Source organism: Rhineura floridana, chromosome 14, assembly GCF_030035675.1.
Source record: "Rhineura floridana isolate rRhiFlo1 chromosome 14, rRhiFlo1.hap2, whole genome shotgun sequence".
Lineage (NCBI taxonomy): Eukaryota > Metazoa > Chordata > Lepidosauria > Squamata > Rhineuridae > Rhineura > Rhineura floridana.
In genome coordinates, this window is record NC_084493.1 from 501,055 (window position 1) to 518,857 (window position 17,803).

General features: G+C 54.3%; 1 protein-coding gene across 3 annotated transcripts in view; it reads left to right on the forward strand.

The window, feature by feature from the left end:
* Nucleotides 1–16,666, forward strand: part of MAN2A2 (mannosidase alpha class 2A member 2) — an 18,435-nt gene extending 1,769 nt beyond the window's left edge. For 2 of the 3 annotated variants that reach the window (XM_061595028.1, XM_061595026.1), the window contains exons 3-24: nt 336–593; nt 1,529–1,673; nt 4,254–4,425; nt 6,901–7,028; nt 7,460–7,633; nt 8,014–8,200; nt 8,974–9,151; nt 9,391–9,593; nt 9,701–9,883; nt 10,000–10,114; nt 10,293–10,360; nt 10,512–10,677; nt 11,121–11,357; nt 11,463–11,585; nt 12,320–12,434; nt 12,550–12,683; nt 12,792–12,933; nt 13,613–13,746; nt 14,947–15,024; nt 15,245–15,439; nt 15,644–15,754; nt 15,967–16,666. In XM_061595028.1, coding sequence (XP_061451012.1) covers nt 336–593; nt 1,529–1,673; nt 4,254–4,425; nt 6,901–7,028; nt 7,460–7,633; nt 8,014–8,200; nt 8,974–9,151; nt 9,391–9,593; nt 9,701–9,883; nt 10,000–10,114; nt 10,293–10,360; nt 10,512–10,677; nt 11,121–11,357; nt 11,463–11,585; nt 12,320–12,434; nt 12,550–12,683; nt 12,792–12,933; nt 13,613–13,746; nt 14,947–15,024; nt 15,245–15,439; nt 15,644–15,754; nt 15,967–16,122 — 3,402 coding nt within the window. In that variant the 3' untranslated portion in view covers nt 16,123–16,666. The remainder of the gene's footprint in view (nt 1–335; nt 594–1,528; nt 1,674–4,253; nt 4,426–6,900; nt 7,029–7,459; nt 7,634–8,013; nt 8,201–8,973; nt 9,152–9,390; nt 9,594–9,700; nt 9,884–9,999; nt 10,115–10,292; nt 10,361–10,511; nt 10,678–11,120; nt 11,358–11,462; nt 11,586–12,319; nt 12,435–12,549; nt 12,684–12,791; nt 12,934–13,612; nt 13,747–14,946; nt 15,025–15,244; nt 15,440–15,643; nt 15,755–15,966) is intronic. The other variant, XM_061595029.1, reaches the window with a different exon arrangement.
* The last annotated feature ends 1,137 nt before the right edge of the window (nt 16,667–17,803 follow it).

A 17,803-nucleotide genomic window follows, 5' to 3' on the forward strand; every position in this document is an offset into this window, starting at 1 on the left:
CAGGGTCCTGGGCCATCTTAGCTGAAGTAGCAGGAGCAGAGTGGAGTCCCTGCTGCATTCTGGAGACCTTCCTTCCTCTCCCCAGGGGTAGGGTGTGTGTCCTAGGCTGCGCTTGTTCCACGGCTACCTGTCCCTGCTGGCACGAGCCAGAGCATGGCCACATTGGCCCCTTTCTCGCCGAACTGGCTGCCCCTTTTGCTCACACTTCCCTGGCCAGGGAGATCCCCCCCCCCATTTGCTCAGCCGTGCAGTTCAGGCAAAGGGAAGGCAGGAGTGCTGGCGGGCTGCTCACTGCCTCAGGCCTTGGTGCCCCCTCTCCCCCCCTCCCCTCCCAGAGTCAGATCTCGGTGCTGCAGAACCGGATTGAGCAGCTGGAGCAGCTCCTGGAGGAGAACCACGAAATCATCAGCCACATCAAGGACTCTGTGCTGGAGCTGACGGCCAACGCTGAGGGGCAGCCGGTCGTGCTGCCTTTCCACATGCCCAATGGCTCCTGGGTGCTGCCCCCTGAGAGCAGGCCCAGTTTCTACTCTGTCTCTGCTCAGGACTGTCAGTTTGTGCTTAAGAGCAACAGCCAGAAGACAGACCTGCAGGTAAGGCGGGCCGGACGATGCAAGACCTGGGTGGGCAAGTGGGAGCGAGGAGCAGAGAGCATGAGGAGGGCCCCACTGCAGGATCAGGCCAAAGGGCCCCCTCGAGTTCAGCACCTCATTCTCACAGTGGCTAACCAGACGTCATGGTGAGAAACCCACCAGCAGCACCTGAGCGCAACAGCAGTGTGCTTCCTGCTTGCAATTCCCAGCCGCGACATTTATTTGATTTATTTATTTATAGCATTTATACCCCACCCTTTTCTCCAAGGAGCTCAAGGTGCTGCACATGATTCTCTCTCCTCCTCATTGAATCCCCACAACAACCCTGTGAGGTAGGTTAGGCTGAGGTCACCCAGTGAGATTCATGGCTAAGTGGGGATTCAAACCCTGGTCTCCCAAGCCCTAGTCCAGCACTCTAACCACTACATCAGCTCTCAAAAGTGTCCCACAGCACGGGACCAATGACACTATCTTTATTTTTAATTGATTACATTTATACCCCACTTTTCCTCTAAGGAGCTCAAGGTGGTGTACAAACATGGTTCTCCCCCTCCCAGTTTTATCCTCACAATGACCCTGTGAGGTTGGTTAGGCTGAGAGATAGTGACTGGCCCAAAGTCACCCAGTGAGCTTCATGGCCAACCAGGGTTTGAGCCTGGGTCTCCCAGCTCCAGTCCAACACTCTAACCACTATGCCACCCAGGAGGCATACTGCATCCAACAACAGAGGGAAAACAGCCGTTGTGGTTGGAAGCAGGGCCCTAGTATGCCTCTGGTGGTAGGATGAGGTAGTGCATCAGGTGAGGGAGAGTGACCCTAATTCCAGCAGGGGCCCTGAGCAGTGAGGATGGACCTGCGTGGGGTATGGGGGAGTTGGGGAAGCGCAGAGGAGACTCTTCCCTTGCTAAGCCTTGGCTGGCCTCTTCCTTTTCCAGATGTTGGCTGTGTCTGCATTGCTCCCGTATGACAACCAGGATGGTGGGGTGTGGAAGCAAGGCTTCGATATCACTTACGAGCCACATGAATGGGACGCAGAGCCACTGCAAGTGTTTGTGGTTCCACATTCCCACAATGACCCAGGTAAGCGGGCTGGGTGGCAGCCGTCAGTATCACTCCGGCCCCCTTGCTTGGTGGGAGGCTCAGTTGTAGCCATGGGCATCAGCAGGGGGTGGGGAGGGCAATTGGGGCAGTCTCTCCCCCAAAAAACATAATCCTCAGACTCCCAGCTTTCTTTTTTTTAAGTCTCTCGTCGGTGTAGAACACAAGATACAAGGCAAAATGTGCAGGCATAGCTTGCTCCCACCTTTCAGTGTTTTTAGCCAATGAATGAAGTCATGGCAATGATTGGCTAGATGTGCTTTGCTAAATGGCAGTTAGACAACAGGAAGGTCAGAATAACACATGTAATGTCTAGACAATAAATCTGTTGTCTTCTGTTGTGAAGAAATGACTGCTACCTCTATAGAAAACAGATCCAGGATTTTAGCGTAGCTGTGATTCAGAAACACTGTGTGTGTCTACTCAAAAATAAATGTTATAATCAAAGACAGAAGTTCATGGTCTTTCCAATGCAAGTCTTATTTCATACAAAAAGTGATTTCCCCCCGCCAGTGCAGATACGGTTTCATCATTATTATATGTTATAGGAGGGAAGAGGGCTGTGACTGAGAGACTGTGAGTCACACTCCAGCCTTGCAAAGTAACCTGGTGTTGTTGTATCCACTTTGCTGGGGGAAAGGGAGAGTCAGAATCAGGTTGACAGTGCTGAAGTGAAGTTGAGCATTGATACCTGGCATCTTGGGATTTTAAGAGGGAAATGTAGTGGGGCGGCGGTGGGGGGGGCAGCATGTGAAGGTGATTAAGAACATAAGAACATAAGAAGAGCCTGCTGGATCAGGCCAGTGGCCCATCTAGTCCAGCATCCTGTCCTCACCGTGGCCAACCAGGTGCCTGGGGGAAGCCCGCAAGCAGGACCCGAGTGCAAGGACACTCTGCCCTCTTGAGGCTTCCGGCAACTGGTTTTCAGAAGCAGTTACGGCAGCAGTGCAATTAATCAAAGGCTGTAGGTGGTTAAGGGGAAGGGAGCGAAAGGATTGAGGGTTTCAGTGATGAGTGGAAAAATGTTGTTTGGATGCGAGATTTGCCCACAAAGGGACAGCAGGGCTACCCACTGGGAGACAACAGACCTGGAATACAAGTTCATCAGAGGCCAGGTCTACTCAGGCCTTGCCCACTGCTCAGTTGCTAGATCTGCCAGGAATGGTAGACCTGCTCTCTGGGGTTTGCTGTGGCTGTTTAGAGTATTTACTTCCTCTCCTGGGAAAAATTCCTGTGGATGCCCCTGACTGTAGCCATGCCAGTGAGAAGCTGACAAGCATTGTGATCTTGATGCTCTGGGCTCAGCGGTGCCAGAGCTGACAGAGTCATGATTCTCTGCTCAATGGTGGCAGCAGCAGCAGCAGTCAACAGCACAACAATATATGCAGGAACAAGAAATGAAGTAGCTCCAAGCGCCACACACCGGTTGGGTGGCCAATTGCCAGTTATGACGCCACGTTCCGCCATACAGGGAAGGCACCAGTCACTGCACAGCAATAGCCACACATCCCATGATGATGTGCAACTTGGCACACGTACAACGCGCAAGCAGTCAAGCCACAAAGAGACCCCAGCACCTTCCCCTTAGCAGACCACCGTGGTCCAGCGGCAAGGAGAGCAGCAGCTGATGCTTGTGGCTATAAGTTTCACAGCTATCTGCAGAGAGGGGTTCCTGTCCCTGGTAGTGCCCACATCAATAGTCTGCAAACAACAACAGTTCTCTTGCCATGCAAACAGAGGAAGGAAGGGGGCACAACCAGCTCTATAGCCCAATGGATAGGAGCCCCACAGTTGTATCGGTGCCCAGGTGAGGAGGGGCATCTTCCTGCCCATCACTCAAGGCTAGATTGGATTCCTCTCAGACTGGTAATGGATAAAGCAGAGACTGCAGGAGAGATGCAAGTGAAAGACGCAGTAGCTGTCAAGTGGCTGTAATGATGATGGGGAAAGGCCTTGTGTGGATCAGTCTTTGCAGCCACGGAAAGGGACTCCCGTGGCCTGGCCTTGCTCAGCCTCTTAGCAGACGCGCCACATTCTCACTGGAGTCAGAAAATGTCATGTGCCTGAGGCCAGTTTATTCATGGCTGTACTCAGCCCTTTCCAGAAAGTTGTTTTTTGCCTTTGCACAGGGTTGGTGGCCACTTGCTGAAGTCCAATTATCTGCATGTGACAAAATCAATATGTTCTGTGCACTTAGAAAATCCTGGGCTCAGTCACCTAAGTCAAATCTCTCTCCTCACTCCCTTGAGGGCGCTGGCCCAAATGGATCATGGGTTTGAGTTACCGGGGCTGCCAATCCTTAAATACCCAAAAGGAAACCCAATTTGGCTCTACTTTGAGGTAGTGGAACTCCCTGACTGTAGGTTCCCCAAGGCCTTTGGGAACAGTGCTGGGTAAGTCAGCCTTCTTCCAATTCCGTGGCCACTGCCCATGCTGGCTGGGGCTGTTGGGAATCGTAGTCCAAAACATCTGGAGTGCACCAGGTTGGGAAAGGCTGTTCTTGGTAGACCTGTGTGTCATAGCAGAGGTCTGCAGCAATGCTCCCTTTTTCACCTCCCCAAGGCTGGATCAAGACGTTTGACAAATACTACCTCGACCAGACACAGCACATCCTTAACAGCATGGTGGTGAAGCTGCAGGAGGATCCCAGGAGGCGATTCATCTGGTCCGAAATTTCCTTCTTCTCGAAATGGTGGGACAACATCAGCAGCCAGAAACGAGCTGCCGTCCGCAGGTAATGGGAGGGAAGGAGCCAAAGGTCATTATTTCCCACACTCTTATAGTGATTGGTAGAAAGATTTTTAGGGGAATATTTTCAGAAGAATCACATGGAGGGATGAGTGCCATGAGTCAGCTGTATGCTCATGAAACAGGAACTGAAATAAGTTGAGTACTTTAACAAAAGAGAGACTCATAGTGATGGTCATTTGATGTAATTTACATCTGCATATTTTGGAAAGTTGTTTGTTCATTATGCATTTGGACACCTCTTAAGTCATCATAACCAAACTTTGCACGGTGGTCCCTGAGATCAGGAGCAGGTTTTTGTCTATGTTTGGATACAGTTGGGTGCCATTTTGAATCAAGATGGTGGACTAAACCTTTCAAAACTGCACTGACTGTTTTGGTTTCTTGATCTTCCCAAGCAATGCTGGGTATGAGGCTGCTAGTGTCTCTAAGTAACTGTGGGACTATGTGGTAGAAGACGCATCTGCAATTTGAACAGGTTTATTTTGGCCAAAGCTGGGAAATCCTGGAAGCAAAATTAAGGTTGCAAGTTAAGATGCTGAATGTAGCATTCTGTGTGCAAGGTCAGCCAGACGGGTAGAGCTGAGTGGTCTCAGTGCATGGATGAGAAGGTGGTATTCAGAGGAGGAGGTTAGATTTTGGGTAAAGGGACTGGAGAATGTTTTGGGACCAACTGAGTTTATACGAAAGGGATGGGCTCTACTTGAACCAGAGTGGAGCCAAACTGCTGGCGCGTGAGGGTTGCAGAGTAGCTTTTAAATTAACCCCTGTGGGGAGGCTAACAGGAGCAGGGAGACCATCCATCTTGGGATTAATCCTCTCTAGGGAATAAGGGTGCAAATGTTCCAAATTATCCAAATGAGAATGAGTTCAAAGTGCTGCAGGGGAAAATGAATGTGTTTGGAGAGAGACACTCTATAGAAAGGATGAAGAGTGCATATGGGGGGGTGCTCCACGTGTTAAATAATGGGCATAGATAAAGTAAGTTTGAAAATTCCAGAGGGACAGATTGTTTCACAGAAGCTGCATGGTTGGTGATGGCTGGCCTAAACAGTATCATCATTCTTGGGGTATCCAGTTACCCTGACCACAGAGGTGAGCAGAGGGAAGGTGGCTCTAGAGTTCTTCCTAAGTGGCGCTGAGAACCCGGTGTAAGAAGATGTAAGGTCTGTGTAAGTGGATAATTTACACGGACCTTACAATGGGGGGACTAACTGAAAAGAAGTTGACAGGGAGAGTCAAGAGGGTGGCATTTTTCAAATGCTTGAAGATTATTCAGAGGCACAATAATAGACGCTCACAAGTGCATATCATAAATCAGGAAAGGCCAAGAGGATGCTAGCATGGCTACTGAGCAGAATCAAGTAAGCTTTTTAAAAAAAGGCAAGGCGGCTTCTTTCAGCAAAGGGAGGTTTGCTCAGGTTGGGAGAACAAAAAGGAACACCAGCTCTTAACAAAAGGAAGTAAACTGACAATACGGGAAGCAAAAAGAACAAGAAAAGAATTTGAGCAGTATATTGTTAAGAACATTAAGCCCAACAATAAAAAAAAGGCCGGGAGACCCCCAGGGAGATGACTGGACCACTAGGCAGCCAGGTGTGCTGAAAAAGAATAGGTGATGGCAGAGAAACTGAATAAATTCTGCTCATCTGTCTTCACTTCAGAAGATGCCTGAACTTAACTTTTTCAGGAAAGGGGGTCTGTCAAGAAACGATGTTCTGGGGCTTATTATGGACATACTCAACAAAAAGAAAGGCTGTATCCAGGTGGGATTCACCCGAGAATTCTTGAAGAACTCAAATGTGAAACTGATAATCTTCTAGCAAAAACATGCTCACTGGTCTTTGAAGTACCTTTCACCAAAAGGGTCATTTCGTGCTCTGCAGACTGAAGGCCATTCCCCACAGAGGCGGTGCATGGCAGTCTGTTTGCTTTGCTTTGCTTCTCCGTTTTGCCCTGTGGAATGGATTGTTGACCTTGGAGGATACTGAGCACGGGAGACTGAGACTGTTGCATCCGGCCTCGAAAGGAAAACTGTGTGGCCTCTGCTCAAAGGAAGCACAAGGCTGGCATGAACTCTCAGGCGGTGTGATCACAATCCTGTGCCTCTTTGCGTCAGCCTCCTTTAAAAACAAATTAGGCCTGGGACGGCGTCCCCTTCCTCTGGCTATATGAATCTTACTGTACTGTTGACTTGGCAGTGTGGTGCTGAAGGAGCCACCGTGAGGGGCTTGGGGGCTTTTTCACATTTTGAAGCTTTCTTTTGTTCTGAACATGCGACGCACACTCTGTTTTCATGTGTTTCTTATGTTTATCTGGCGATGAGAGCCGTCTGTGATGAGGATGAACAGTCTGGCCAATATAGGCTTTACTTTTGTGTCGCAAACCTGATCGATTGCCTCCTATGTGAGAACAGCCTCAGGATGCTGAGTGCCTCTGACCTTTGACCTCCTCTTCACAGGCTGGTAGGCAACGGACAGCTTGAGATGGCCACGGGAGGGTGGGTGATGCCAGATGAAGCCAATGCCCACTACTTTGCCATGATCGACCAGCTCATTGAAGGGCATCAATGGCTAGAGAAGAACATTGGTGAGTGAGTGAGCGAGTGGGGGTGTATGGACAGACTGGGCCAGGCTCTCGGGGTGCCTTGTGTTGACGGTCAGAGTCTGTGCAAACTGTTAGGAAGGATATTGTGTGGATCTTCCTAAATATTAGGCGGAGAGGTCTGATGGGCAAAGTGGTGGCAGACATGTTGCAATGTGTGTGGCCATTTCTTTAGTACCTCCAACATATTACAGCAGATAACTGGCAATTCACATGTAAAAGACTTCATATTTTGAAAGGCTGGTTATTGGCTTCAGAGATGCCTTGGCAGGCTGGGCACGGCCCCAGTAGGTGAGGGGCTAGTTCCCATATTTGGGGGAAGGGGGACTGTGTGGCTGCCCCCAGGAGGGAGGCAGCAGACCCCAGGGCCTCTGCTTGCTTGCTGTTGATGCCCACCTTTCCTCATTGCTCTGCAGGGGTAACACCACGCTCAGGCTGGGCAGTCGATCCCTTTGGTCACAGTGCTACGATGCCTTACCTGCTGCGTCGGGCCAATCTGACCAGCATGCTCATCCAGCGCGTCCACTACGCCATCAAGAAGCATTTTGCAGCTACCCAGAACTTGGAGTTCATGTGGAGGCAAAGCTGGGGTGAGGGGGTGGCGGGCCCCCCCCATATGTTCTCTGACCCGACCTCCCTTGCTGGCTTTGCAGAGTCTTGCCTGCAGCTCATCACCCCTCCGTTGGGGTACAGAGCAGCTTGCTCTGCAAGCAGGACCCACTCCTACAGTAGAGGTCGAGATGTCATCCCCCCTAGGTTAGGCTGGCTGGTGCCCCCAACGCTGTGGCTCCTTTCCCCTGCCTCCCCCCCGGGTAGCATGAGCCCAGGGGAGCCATTTGCTCCACGCGCACCTTTTGTGGTGCTCTTGGCCTCTCACTCACATGGTGTGTTCATTATGTGAGCTGTTGGGGGGCAGGTGGATGGCCCCTCCTGAGCATGCACAAAGTGAGCCTGGTGTTGGCCTCCTCAGATACAGACTCCAGCACCGACATCCTCTGCCACATGATGCCCTTCTACAGCTACGACGTGCCCCACACCTGTGGCCCTGACCCCAAGATCTGCTGCCAGTTTGACTTCAAGCGTTTGCCAGGGGGGCGCATCAACTGCCCCTGGAAAGTGCCCCCTAAGGCCATCACCAGCGCCAATGTGGCTGAGCGGTGAGTGACTTCTGACCCTCACCCCTTTGGTGTGGGGGATCAGTCCCAACTTGCAGGCTGGCTTGCTTCCCCTCACCACTGGCTTCTCTGGCCAGGGCTCTGCGCCCTCAGAGCTCACTGATGGGGATAGCTCAGAGCAGAGGTCCCAGCAGTTTGACCACTTGCCGCATAAGGAGAGCCTGCAGGATCAGACCCAAGGTGGCCCATCTAGGCCAGCATCCTGTTCTCCCAGTGGCCAACCAGAAGCCCTTAATTGGAAAAGGCCTGCAAGCAGGACCTGAGGGCAAAGAGCACATCTCCCCTCCTGTGGCTTCCGGCAACTGGTTTTCAGAAGCCTCTGACTAGGGTGGCAGAGCACAGCCATTGTGGCTAGCAACCCTCGATAGCCTTCTGCTGCTGCTTCCCACATGCCATAAGCGCAAAAGAGCCCCTGCAGCTGGTTCGGGCCAGTGACCCACCATCCTGTTCTTGCATTGGCTGGCCACGGTCTCTGGGAAGCCTGAAAGCGAGGCCTGCATGCTGCAGCCGTCTCCCCGCTTGAGATTCCCAGCACCTGGCATTCAGAGGCCCAGTGGACCTGGTCGCCATGGGCAGCCGTATCCTCCAGGAGTCCTTTTGAAGCCACCCAAGTTGGAGGCTCTGGCTGCTTCTCATCGATGTGAATCCCAGAGGTGATCCACCTGCTCCTGTCTTTCTGGGGGTGCTCATGGGAGGTGCTATGGGGAAACTGTTCCAGCCAGCCCTGGGTGCTGACTCCCTGCCCCCCTCCCTAGGGCCCAGCTCCTGCTGGACCAATACCGGAAGAAGTCCAGGCTCTATCGGAGCAAAGTGCTGCTGGTGCCGCTGGGAGACGACTTCCGCTACGACAAGCCCCAAGAGTGGGACGCCCAGTTCCTCAACTATCAGCGCCTGTTTGACTTCCTCAATGCCCACCCAGATCTCCACGTGCAGGTGCAGCTGCCTTGCCTGGTGGGAAGACGCCAAGGAGAGCCAGGGCTGGGCTGGGGCTGCCCTGCCCCACTGTGGATCCTTGGCCAGAGTTGCCTTTTGGGGCCCTCATGGGATGGCTCCTTCTCCTCCTGCATGCAACCTTCTTCTGGCCTGGGGGCCCCTCCCTACTCCCACACCAGGGTGCCGGATCTCGCCCACAGTGATGTGTGATGCGCTCTCTGCTCACGTCTCTCCTGCAGGCACAGTTTGGGACCCTCTCAGATTACTTTGATGCCCTGTACAAGCAGATGGGCATTGTTCCAGGAATGCGGCCGCCTGGCTTCCCAGTGGTCAGTGGGGACTTCTTCTCCTATGCGGACCGAGAAGACCACTACTGGACAGGCTACTACACTTCCCGGCCCTTCTACAAGAGCATGGGCCGGGTGCTGGAGGCCCACCTCCGGTGGGTGAGGGGGCTGCGGTGGCAGGTGGGAGTCCGAAGGGCGGCTCTGTGCCCAGCATCTCCTGGGAGGGGGCTTGCTAATGGCCTCCTTTTCCCCTTTGCCGCAGTGGTGCCGAGATCTTGTACACCTTGGCCCTCAGCCACGCTCGCCACGCTGGCATGGATAGCAAGTACCCGCTGTCGGACTACGCCATGCTGACGGATGCCCGGCGCAACCTGGGCCTCTTCCAGCATCACGATGCCATCACTGGCACTGCCAAAGAGGCTGTGGTGGTGGACTACGGTGTCAGGTAAGGGCCAGACTCAGCGTGGTGGAGAAAGGCCTGGGCAGGGCTTTCCTGCCCCTCGGAGGGTCCCTGTGCCTCACGGCCCCTTCTTTTTTATCTCCTCCCTGCCCCCAATCCAGGCTGCTTCACTCCATGATGAACCTCAAGCGCGTCATCATCAATGCTGCCCATTACCTGGTCCTAGCAGATAAAGAGGCCTATCATTATGACCTAGCGGTGCCCTTCCTTGGCGCAGTGAGCCACAGCCTGCCCCTTCCTCTCTGCCCAATCTGGAAAAGAATGGGGTGGGGGTCTGACTCTGCGTTCCCGGGGAAGGGATGGGTGCCTGCTGCTCTTGGGCTGCCCCCAGACAGGCTTTGCGCCATCCTTCCAGACCTCAGCCTGACGCACTCTCTCGCTCTCGCTGTTCCAGGATGAGGCCCGCCTCAATCAGGACTCCCTGCCAGAGAAAACTGTCATCAAGCTGGATGCAGCACCCAGGTGGGACCACCTGTCCTTGAGGGCAGGGTGTGGGGAGTGGGGAGGAGGTACTGCGGGGCAGGAAATGCTTCTGGGCTGTGCCATTGTGCTGGGGGGGGAATGACAGCCCAGCCAGCCCTCCTTCTTCTAAGCACGCAACCCAATCTTGCAGGTTTGTGGTTGTGTTTAACCCTCTGGAGCAGGAGCGGCTGTGCATTGTGTCCTTGTTGGTGAACACACCTCGTGTCCGTGTCCTCAATGAGGAGGGGCAACCCCTGGCAGTGCAGCTCAGTGCCCAGTGGACTTCTGCCACTGACATGGTGCCCGATGTCTACCAGGTAGCTTGGGGTGTGTGGCATGCTGGGGGGAGAGTCCAGCTGTGCTGGGCTGTTGCAGCAAAACCAACAAAGAGCATCTTTAAGGTGGTCTCTCCTGGAGAACAGTAGCATGCAGAAGATGCTAGTTGAATGGCACATCATGCCCTAATAAATCTTCAAGGTGCTGCAAGACTCCTTCCTGTTCCTGATGGAAGCAGGGTAGAAATGGCCCCAGGCACCCCTTCACCCTAGTAGGGTTCCCTTCTTCCCTCTGAGCTGCCCCATGCTCCTGTGCATGTGATCAGCGTGCACTGAGCCTTAGCTGTGTGCCCTTCCCCACAGATCTGCTGCCCACCTGCTAGATAACGGTTGGTGCTGGCGCCCCACCGCCCATGCCAGCATGCGGAACATGTATGCTTGGGACCAATGGGGACGGCTGCCCTTGCCTGTTCTCTCATTGGCAGGTGTCCATCATAATGCGTCTGCCAGCACTAGGCCTCAGCATCCTGCAGCTGAGCAAGTCTTTTGACAGCCACAACATGCTCAAGTCTTCGGTGCGCCTCTTCCTGCATGGCCGTGACCTCCCTGTCCGCAAGCATGAAGCCTTCCCGGTGCGTGTTGTCCCCACGGCTGCAGACGACTTCTGCCTGGAGAATCAGCACGTGAGAGCTTGCTTCTCAGGGCCCAGCGCTTCGCTCAAGGTGAGTGTGGGCCCACCTGGTGGCAGAAGTGGGGGGACTGTGGAGGGCTGTAGAGACCTCTTGTGGATCTGCCTGCTCACCAGTGCTCTGCTTGCTCTCGGGCAGAGTGTGCGTTATGCAGGCGACGAACAGGAGCAGAAGCTGGACAGCCAGTTCCTTGTCTACGGAACCCGGAGCACCAAAGACAAAAGTGGCGCCTACCTCTTTCTGCCTGACGGAGAAGCCAAGGTCTGGGCGGGCGGGGGTGGTGGCAGTTGGACACCGCAAGGTGTCTGCCAGGTGGGCAGGCAGCCAGGCAGTGGGGAAATTATTCCTACCTTGGACCAGGCAGTTTAGATGACTCTCACCTTAACATGGCTGGCATTATCACACACTCTGCTGCCCATACTGATTGGCACAAGAGAATGCCCACTTCCTCTCTTCTGGGCTATACACGCAGTTCTAGATTAAACCACCCTTCCCCAACCTGGGGCCCTCCAGATATTTTGGACTGCAGCTCTCATCAGCCCCAGGCGGCATGGCCCTATGATGCTGTGGTTGACGGGAATTGTAGTCCAGAATATCTGGAGGGCCCCAGGTTGGGAAATGCTGGTCTCCAGAGACACATGTTACCTTCTGGTGTGCCAGTCTTTGTGGAAGGTGGAGTCTTTCATGCTAAAGATGCCATCCCCAAATATCTTGAACTTCCTAGGCTCGCTCTGCTGGATTTGGTAGAGTGACCCCTTTGTCTCTTCCCAACAAATGTCTGCTGCCTGACTTCACAGCTGTGCCTCCCTCCTTGCTACAGCCAGTCCCGGCCATAACTGGCAAAGTCCCCCAAGTGCTTGCCACATCCTTCTGATGGAGAGATGTCCTTTTGGGTTACATAGGATGGCGAGAACGGGCAGGTTAGAAATAGCTGAGACAACATCAAGTCCCTTCCCCCGCAAAGAGCTTCCTCCTGCGTTGGTTCCCTTTTGCAGCCCTACACCCCCAAGGACCCCCCTGTGGTTCGGGTGACAGAGGGACCCTTCTTCTCAGAGGTGGCTATTTACTACCCACATGTCCAGGAGGTGGTTCGGCTCTACAACGTGCCAGGTAAGGGCTCTGCGGACTGGCTGGTGTTGAGTGGGGGGGCAGGGGGTGGAATTGTTGCTTGTGGGGAGCAGCAGAGAGTTTGCCCCCTTCCGTCATCGCCTTGTTTGACTCCCAGGGGTTGATGGGCTGTCCCTGGAGATCTCCTGCTTGGTGGACATCTGGGACCACATCAACAAGGAGCTGGCACTGCGGTTCAGCACAGATATTGAGAGCAAGGGCGCTTTCTTCACGGACCTGAATGGCTTCCAGGTGAAGGGCTGGGAGGGAGGCTGACCCCCCCCCCTTTTGGGAAGCGGAAGAGGCTGCTTGTCCCTTTGGCCAGCAAGGATTGCTCAGAGTTCTCTCATGTCCTGGCAGATTCAGTCCCGGCAGTATCTGAAGAAGTTGCCACTCCAGGCCAATTTCTATCCCATGCCAGTCATGGCCTACATCCAGGACATGCGGAGTCGCCTGACATTGCACACGGCCCAGGCCTTGGGTGTCTCCAGCCTTCGCAGCGGTGAGCAGTTTGGGATGGATGAGCTCTTTTCCCGTTTGCAGCCATCGCTGTTGTCATTATTATTATTATTATTAGATTTGTTAGTCACCTTCTACCCAAAGATCTCCAAGCGATTTGCAACACTGTTAAAAACAAAAACAAACACATCATTCCATTAAAAAACCCAAAACGATGCAACAGCAACAACCCCCACAGAGAGAGCTTTGACAGCAAGCTAATAACAAACAGTATCAGACGCCTGGGGAAAAAGGTATGTCTTTACCTGGCACCAAAAAGATGTCAACGAAGGCGCCAGGTGGACCTCACTGGGGAGCACATTCCATGAATGGAGCCACAACTGAAAAGCCCCTCTCCCTTGTCACCACCCTCCGAGCCTCCCTCAGAGGGAGGACCTGGAGAAGGTCCTCAGAAGAAGATCTCTAGGAAAGCTCGGGGTCTGTCCCTTGGAGGAAATCTGGGGACGGAGTGAGGGCTCCTGAGACAGAGGCTCTGCCCTCTGAAGGGGCTGGAGTGGGAAGAGGGTTCAGCAGCAAGGAGACTGCCTGGGCTCCTCTGGCTGAGTCTGTGCTGGCAGGACCTCTTCCGTGTTGGGGCCAGGTGAGTCTGAAGAAGGCCTGTCTGTGTTGGGGCTCATCCAACTCATCCCCTTTCTCTCCTCCTCCCTCTGCCCAACTTGCAGGTCAGCTGGAGGTGATTCTGGACCGGCGCCTTATGCAGGACGATAATCGTGGCCTTGGGCAAGGCCTGAAGGACAACAAGCGAACGTGCAATCGCTTCCGCCTCCTACTGGAACGCCGCAGCACTGCTAACAAGGTACAAGGGCCTGGTGCTGAGCTAAGCGGCTGTTGTGCTGGACAGCTCTGCTGATGCACCTTCCCTCTCCTCTCCTGCTGGTTTTCTTGGATTTTAGAGTGTGCCAGCAAACACACGCAAAGGTTGACCCAAACTTCTCCAGGATGTTCAGACGGTCCTTGACATGGTGCCGGAGGCTCCTCCAGTGCCTGGGCCCAAGATCCAGCCCTGCTGCTCAAGAGTGGCGCTGGGGGCGTTTCTGCTTCTTATCCCTTGGGCACCAGCCCCTCTGACATCGCCTGTTGACCCTGAGGAAATGCTTACATTTTGGGAAGCCACAGCAGTTCCTGCACTGATCCCAAAGCTGGGGTTCATTGTACAGGGTAAAAATGCTGGCCTGGCACCTGTCCCAGGTGAGGGAACCTTCATCTAGCTCAAAATCCCAGCTTTTGCTCTTTACATCCGGGGAGCTCAACATGTCCTTTCTCTCTTTTCCTCGGAACTCCTGCGCGCCACACAAGCGCACATGCACAGCATGAGTTCATTCTGGCAGCCCTTCAGCTTCAAAACATATACACAGTTTTGCTCATTCTTCAGTCTGCTGAGATTGGGAAGAGAAAGTAGGAAAGAGTTGTTCCATACTGGCGGGTGGATTTCTTAGCAAATGTAATTTTGGATCTCAGTGGGGATACAACCCCCCCCACACACACACACACATGGGTAAACTGTAGGATCCCCCTTTGGAACAATTGTGGCAGAGAAGAGAAAGTCGTTCCATCTATCAGTCACTGGTGAAAAGACAGAAAACAGAACAGGGAGGGAGTTGGGCTCATTTTCCACCGGGGAGAAATATAAATGGCCCCAGTACTCAGTCCTGGGATATTTTAAGTGGGAGCAGTCTGAGGTGAAGAGACAAGAATCAAGAGGAGAAGGCCTCAAGCAGGCTACCTCCTGCGGCCAAAACAAGGCAAGTGGGAAGCTGAACGTGGCCTTGAGTAGCGCATAAGAAAAGTGTCCTGGGGGGAAGAACCCCGCACACCCCCACACATTGGCAGCCCTGTGCCTGTGGCAAAAGCCCTTTCCGCCTCGATGAGGACTGTCCCCAGAGTGTACAGCCTTTGCTCTGCACGGGCTGCGTGTACCTGAGGCAGTGATATTTCACTCTTGTAACGTGGCTGCTCTCGTTGCCCCTCTCCCTGACCCCATTTCCATCCCACCCAGAGCTCCGGCTTCTTTTCCAAACTGGCCTCCACGCTTAGAGACTTGGTCTTTCCCAGCAGCAAGGCTGACAGTCGAGAGGTAAAGCCCAGGCCCACTGTCTCGTGCGCTAGCTAGGGTGATGTAGCTGCTGGGACCTCGCCCTGCATACGTGTGTTAGCCCAGCTCATAGCTCAGTGGCCCTCATCGCTTATAAGACTGTGGGGGCTTCCTGTGGGTGACCTCCTGGCCCCCGGAGCATCTTTGGCCTCTGGGGTGGGATGTCTGTCCTTCTGCCATGGCTGGATTCTCATCCCCTCAGGCTGAGGCCGGCCGGCTGACGAGTTTCCCATCTCTGCTAAGCCACGTGACCTCCATGCAGCTCAATGCGGAAGTGCTTGTGATGCCTGTGGTCCAGGAGAAGCCGCCACCCCCACCTCTGAGGTCCTTCCTGCCCCTTTCGGTCACCCTGCCCTGCGACTTCCACCTTCTCAACCTGCGTACGCTGCAAGGAGAGGTGAGTTGCATCCCTGGTGGGAACGAGCTGACGAGGAAGCCCATCCCCTTTGAGGGGCTCAGCTGGGAGCGCTGACTCCGAGCCCCATCTCTGCTGCTGCCCTCCTCGCAGCAGCCTGATCCTCCTTGCCTGCACTGGATCCTGGTCTGCCTGGCACCCTCCCCCTTACAGCACGAACACACATCCATGCCTGCTTCTTCCTAGGATGATTCTCTGCCCTCCACCGACACCGCTCTGATTCTACACCGGAAGGGCTTCGACTGTGGCCTAGAGGCCAGAAATTTGGGCTTCAACTGCACCACCACCCAAGGCACGGTAAGCGTGGGTAATGTGGTGCCTCTGAGTGTGAGAGGGGCAAGAGGGAGGATTGGCAACCCATGGGAGGGAGCCCTGCCTGGGGGTGTCCAAGGGTCCCTTGGGCTATCTCCAGAGACTGTTGCTAGGCTTTCACAGCCTTGGCGCTTTCTCTGGGAAGGTCTTCTCCCTCTCCCTTGCTTTTCCCTGACCAGCCCCCTTCTTGCCCCCAGCTGTCTCTAGGTGGCCTCTTCCAGGGCCTCGAGCTGGCCTCCCTACAGCCCTCCTCTTTGACTCTGATGTACCCGCTGGCCCCCTCCTCCCCCAACAGCACAGTCATCCACCTGGACCCCATGGAGATTGCCACGTTCCGCCTCCGCCTTGGATAGGACCCCTCACTAGCCCAGACTGGATTTTATTGGCCGGCCAGGCACCATGGGGGGTATGGGACTGGCTTCCTCTGCCCGTGCCTTGGCCAGACAGATGCTGCCCTATGAGATGGAGTCTGGTGGCAGGATGCTGCAAGGGCCCGACACCCGCTGAAGCTGGCCTGGTGGTACTTACTCATCTGCGCTTAAAAGATGCGGCTGCATACAAGGCCAGGCCGGCTTGGCACTGCAATACGACCTGTGCAAAGACTCCACTGCACACTTGGGCGTTTGGTGCCAGCTACTGAGGATGACCTAGCTGTGCTGTCAGGACTGGTGCACGGGTGGAGGGGGGATGCCGTGGTAACCACAGCAAAGACCTCAGCTCCTGTACTCTCTGCTCTTGGGAAACGAGTCTCCACTGCCTTTTCTCCTGGGAGGCCTGGAGGAGGAAGAGGAGGGAAGCAGACTTGAAGATGTAGCAAACACTGGAAGGATATTACAGCTTGTGAGTTTCCTGGAGCTCAGAACAAGCTTTTAGGAAACAAAATGTTTTTGAAGCATTTGGCGCTTGAGTCATGTTTTGGGCCATGCAGGAGGTGGGGGGGAAGGTCTGTGAGAAGGGGGTGCGGGTCTTTTAGCGCCACGTGGCCTTTGAGGATGCCTGCCTAAAGAGAGCAGGTTCAGCCTCCTCACTTCCTTTAGGAGACACCCCCCCCCAACCCAGCCAGCATCATTTCCAAACTGAAAAAGTGCACGAGGGCAGTTGCCTTATCTGGAGGAGCTTTTCCTTGAACACGGAACTCCCCCTGCCCTCAAACCCTGCTGTAAATGGACCTGGAGCAACTTTAGCTAGCAATTTGTCCTGTTTCTAGTTTGGGATTGGAAAATTCAGGGCAAAACCATACAGGTAACCTTGTCCAGGTCAAAGGGCTGGTGTTGCCTCAGCCCATGTCAAGCTGGATGGGGAAGGGGAACCCCCGCAGCTGCTTTTTGCCCCCTTTTCCCTTTCTTGGCACCAAGAGAAGCTGGGAGGGGATGATAATGTGTATCTGCTGCTATCCACAAAGCCAGGTGGGTTAGAATCTCTCTTGGCTGTTTTTCTAATACAGTCAGGCAGTTATTGGGACTCCCATTTCACAGATGGGGAAACTGAAGCTGAGAGTGTGATTTGTCCAGGCCACTCTGCCTGAGGTGGGGGTCACCATGCAGCACCTCCTGCTTCTGGCCATTACTGCTCATCATGAGGGAATCCCACATGCCTTCTTGCAGCCTAGGCAAAGTATTGTGTGGCCCTTGACTGGAGTAACTGGCAAAGGTAAAAGTCCACAAAGGTTCGGCTTGCTGTGGGTGAGGAGGGTCCCTCCCTGGTGGCTTCCTCCTCCTACAGCGGGAGGGCCTTGCTGAAGCCGCCAGGGCTGAGAGTGCAGCCCTTGCTGGGGCTGTCAGCCAGGCATTCCCTCTCCTCCGTCAGTGCCGGCCTCTAGGGCACCTCTGGTTGCCATGGGGACCAGCGTCACCAAACCAGAGCTCTGCAGCTCCCCAGGAGAGGGCGGGGCAGCGTCAAGAGCAGTTCTCTCTGCCCATTGGGCCTGCTGGTCTCTGCAGTGCCGCCTCCCTTCCACAGTGCTGGTCCCACACCAGGAATTGCCCTCCTGGGCACAGCAGAGTTTACCACCATGCCTTGTGCTCTCGGGCAGTT